The following is a 4,964-nucleotide window of genomic DNA, read 5'->3' on the forward strand; positions in this document are numbered from 1 at the left end:
GGCTTTAAAGCAGAGGAGCCTCAGTTTATTGGTGTAATGTTTTTACTTATTTCTCTTCTAAATCCTTTTTAGAAATGAATTAATGAATTTGTATAAACTAGAAAGATGGACATGTTGCTCTTAGTTCATTGGAAATAGAACTCATTTCAAGTTGGTTCTATGTCCTTCAGTTAAAGATTGGTGGTTAAGAGTTAGTTGGTGTTTTTATTAACAAAAATGAAAGTTTTCCGGGTTTGTACGCCGAAGAGTAATCTACTACAGTTTCAGTTTTTCTGTGCTCATTTTTTCAGATTACAACTGATGGGAAACCCAAGATAATTGATATAATTGATACAACAGGCAGTGGTGATGTAACTACATGTACCGTTGCAGAACCTAAAGATGGGGAAATTACCGGTCTTTCTGGAAGAACTTTAAAAGTGAGTATTTGATGGTACAGAGACACCACTGGGCATCATCTATCTTTCTTGTTTAACAAAAAAATTAGCACCTGTTTTGATTTCTGCAGAACTTATTTCCTTTTAACTAGATCTTATCCAAAACTAATACTTCATTTGCTCCTTTTCATACAGATTGCTTGATTATATGACATTTCTATGACTTTTCATATGTTGTTATACTGAATATTCCCTGTAACTGAATGAGGTTGCGTACAGAGTTTTGCTGGGGGCTTGATAATTTAATTACTCTGTTCAAATCAGTATTTGATATATTTTTTGGAAGTTGGCTGAAGAAAACATGTTAACATGCTTTAAAAATATCAGACAAGATTCTGTCTTTAAAAGTACTAATATGTTCCACATGTCTATAAACTACAAGAGCAATCATGTTAAGCTTGTGGTAAATAGTTCTAGAGACTGAAAAATCTGTGAGGAGTTAGTTGTATGCTCACTGCATTCTCACTATGAATAGAACAGAAATTGTCTATGGATACAGTGAGATCTAGTAGAGGTCTCGGCTACATAGAACTGCTGATGTTACTGACATGTTATTGATGGCTGGTTAGATTGATGAGGTGATATGGGGGCATCAGATCTTTGGATCTCTCCATGCTGATAGCTTTTTATTCTGAATTTTGCACAGAATATGATTGTAACGGTGAATCTGTTGCTCTCTTTTGCTGTTACTACTAGGAATGGTGAATATGATATACTGAGAGTCTAAACTACAGCAAGATAGAAAATTAGACACTCAGATGTTTATTGTGACCTCTAACCATAATACCCCTTCATGCTAGTGTGCTTCTTTTCATTTATAGTGCTGTAATTTCCCCAGACCTCTACCCCAAAAAAGTCTTTGCTGAGGCTGTTATGTTTTAAAAGCAGAGTGTCAGGGCAACTGATACTTAAAGATGTTCAACGGCAGTCTCACATGAATTGATACTGAATCCTTTGGAACTGGATTGAAATTGCTATGTCATGTTGTTGAAACTTAGTGCAGTAGTTACTGTCATGGAGACAGGGAATTAAATGTGTGATATTTACAAGCCTGTTGTGCTAAGCTGTCTTACACAGTGTTGATTATTTTTTTTAATGCCATTAGTTAACCTATTTCTCAATATACTTTTCTGTAGATTCCAGCAAACTGGGTAAATCCTTCAGGCAAATACCACATTGGCATAAAAAACGGCTATGATATCTATCCTAAAGCTCTTAAGGAGAGGATTCAGGTAAGGAATTACATTTCGCTTCTGATGTATAGTCATATTTCACTGTTCTGATTCCTGAGTTTTTCTAGGAAACTACAGTATGTGATTTGCGAACACATGTAGGCTGCTAGACAGAGCTTGAGAGCTATTCTCTCACTGATTTTTGTGTAGTTTTGACATGATCCATTTCTTCTATGACCTTTCAGAAGAACAGGAGGTGGCCTGGTGGTCCTTTTCACAGTGGACCATTGAGTCAAAAAGTCTAGAAATTACTGATACCTGTTTCTTTTCTCTGTGTATCAATTGATGTTTATTTGTAGTATTGCATGAACTTTTTTAGTCATTGTATCTCAAATTAGAATTGTCAAATTATTTTTGTAGTCTTCATACTTTGACATATGTATCTGTCAATATATTCAAGAACCTGGTTTTGTTTTACAGAAAGAACGCAAGGAAAAGCTCTGGGATCCTGTTCACAGACTGGCTCTAGCAGAGGCCTGTAGGAAACAAGAAGAATTTGATGCTGCTCATAGCTCTCCCTCCCAGGTTTGTATAAGTCTAAATGAATTTGTAAACTTGCTGTTTGCAACAATTTGTTGCTGGTTGAGAGGATTAAAATATTTTATTGGATGAGTGAAGGGTAAGATACTTGTGATTATTGTGGCAGGTAACTTACCAGTGTGTCTTCTGATTAACTTAAGAAGTCTGTACATGGATGGTTGACTTTGCTTGATGTTAACTTTCGAAACTTGTTGCCAAATATGAAAAGGGTATTACTTCAAATACTTTGTAGCATATTTTTAGTATGTTTTATTTTTAATTTTATCTTCTCTTTTTTGAGGCTGTCATCTTTGCTGTGCTTAAAGTTTGGAGTCTTCTAAACATATCCTTTCTTTTCTAAACTAGGTACTATTTCAGTGAAGTATCAAAAATGCTTCAGGTCACTTCTGTATCGTTTAACAATGTGTAAAAAAAAAAAAGGGGGGGGGGCCTTTAAATGTTACAGTTACAGAAATTTGAACTAGTTATACATAATAGGCCAAAAATAAATACTGCATTTGTTGAAGACCATGGAACTTTTAGATGTTTGTGACTCTTAGGATAGTCTTACATCCATGATGAAGTAATGGAACAAATGTATAACATCAGAAAGGAATATAGGAATAGATAGGATCTTGCAATAATTTTAGAAATACTCTAATTATTTTTGTTGCCTTATTAGGTAAATAAGCTAATAAAGGAAGAACTTCAAAATCAAGTGGAACTGTTGAATTCTTTTGAGAAAAAATATAGTGATCCTGGCCCAGTATATGATTGTCTAGTATGGAATGATGGTGAGACCTGGAGGTAAATGCCTAAACTTGTCTTGTTCTACACATAAAGCAAGAGCTTGCATTGAAGACTGTGAAACTTATAACTCTGCCTTCTTTAAGAGATCTTAAATATGATTTGCTTTAAAATAATCCTACTGTATTACTTCAGTTTCATGACAAAGTTCTGATCCCAAATGAAGATGGGGTAGAATGAAGTCTTATTAAAGACAGCATGGTATAAAGTGTCAGCTTGTGGGTTTTTCCTCTGAGGCAGAGTGAAACTGCTTTGAGTATCCATTGGTGATAGGGAAAAAAAACCTAAAAAAAACCAAAACCCAGAAGTCTTTGCACAGACTTCATGATGTAATATGGGACTTTCGTATGATATGCGTATCAGTCAAGAAAACAGTGGGTAAAACTTCAAATGTTTGTGTGCCAGCACTGAACAGCTAGCTTTAGTAAAATTTCTTCCTTGACAAAATTGCCTGAGTTTCCATATGCTTGCTTTTCAAAGACAGATTTATTTGAATTTAGTAACATTTGAAAATCAATTTAGAGATCTTTGTAGTTGCTGAATCTAAATGTGAACATCAAGTTTTAAAAATATTGACTTGAAGTAAGATACCCTAAACACAGACCAGGCTTCTTGAAGTCTTTGTGGTACTATTTGCTGGGCGGGGGGAGAGATTACCAAAAGTTTACAGTAGCTGGAAAATGCCTTTTTTGTTGTTTTTATGAACAGAGCCTGCATAGATACAAGTGAGAATGGTGACTTAACTAGCTGTACAGTGCTGAGAACCTACAAAGAGGCTCAGGAATACGGATCTTTTGGAACATCTGAGATGTTGAATTACTCCGTTAATATATATGATGATGGAAACCTTCTTTCCATTGTGACAAGTGGAGGTAAATTAATGTAATCTTAAGAAAAATTTGCTGCTGGGTAGGTATCATGAGAAGCAGCGGTTTGTATTGCGTTCTGATTCTGATATTTGGGATGGCTCAGGGCAGCTGTCTTAATACAACATTCATTACTGTGGCAATTGGGATTGATATTCACATTTCCTGAACTATAGAACTATAATGGCAGCTTGTTACCACACTTGTTTGCATTTTTGTCTGAAATATTGTTGGCTTTCTGTTCATATGCATGTATACATAGAATGTGTATACTCAGCTACTCTTTTAAGATATTCCTGCATCTTAAAGTCTAAAATAGAGGACCTTCTTTCAAACTACCTTTTATGTTTTGTTTCTTAAATACAGGGTGATGATTGATTTTTAGTTGTTGTCCTTTGTACTTGTATTAAGAATCTTAAATCACAGAATCATTTAGGTTGGAAAAGACCCTTTAAGACCATCAAGTCCAACTGTCACTCAACCATATCCTGGAGTGCTGCATCCATACTTTTTTGAACACTTCCAGTGATGGTGACTCCACCACCTCCCTGGGCACCCTGTTCCAATGTTTGACCACTCTTCCAGGAAAAATTTATTTACTAATATCCAGTCTAAACCTCGCATGGCACAACTTGAGGCCATTTCCTCTCCTTCTGTCACAAGTTACTTGGGAGAAGAGACCAACACCCTCCTCACCACAACCCCCTTTCAGGTAGCTGTAGAGAGTGATAAGGTCTCCCCTCAGCCTCCTCTTCCCCAGACTTGACTTAACCCCAGTTCCCTCAGCCGCTCTTCATAAGACTTGTGCTCCAGACCCCTCACCAGCTTTGACTTCTCTGGATGCCCTCCAGCAACTCAATGTCCGTGTAGTGAGGGGCCCAAAACTGAACAGCGTATTCGAGGTGCGCCCTCACCAGTGCCAGGTACGGGAGGGGACGACACAATCACTTCCCTAGTCATGCCTGGGTGCACTATTTCTGGTACAGCCTAGCATGCTGTTGGCCTTCTTTGCCACCTGGGCGCACTGCTGGCTCATATTCAGCCAGCTGTTGACAAATAGCTCCATGTCCTTTTCCATGGGGCAGCTTTCCACCCACTCTTTC

At 37.1% G+C, this 4,964-nt stretch overlaps 1 protein-coding gene across 1 annotated transcript in view; it reads left to right on the forward strand.

The window, feature by feature from the left end:
• Positions 1–290: 290 nt before the first annotated feature.
• LOC104622961 (tripeptidyl-peptidase 2-like) overlaps positions 291–4,964 on the forward strand; it is a gene marked incomplete at both ends in the record, with an annotated part of 5,762 nt that continues 1,088 nt past the window's right edge. The window contains 5 exons of the mRNA XM_010289896.1: positions 291–419; positions 1,574–1,669; positions 2,090–2,194; positions 2,871–2,995; positions 3,704–3,867. Of these exons, the coding sequence (XP_010288198.1) occupies positions 291–419; positions 1,574–1,669; positions 2,090–2,194; positions 2,871–2,995; positions 3,704–3,867 (619 nt within the window). The remainder of the gene's footprint in view (positions 420–1,573; positions 1,670–2,089; positions 2,195–2,870; positions 2,996–3,703; positions 3,868–4,964) is intronic.

This window comes from Phaethon lepturus, unplaced genomic scaffold, assembly GCF_000687285.1.
Source record: "Phaethon lepturus isolate BGI_N335 unplaced genomic scaffold, ASM68728v1 scaffold6826, whole genome shotgun sequence".
Taxonomy (NCBI): Eukaryota; Metazoa; Chordata; class Aves; order Phaethontiformes; family Phaethontidae; genus Phaethon; species Phaethon lepturus.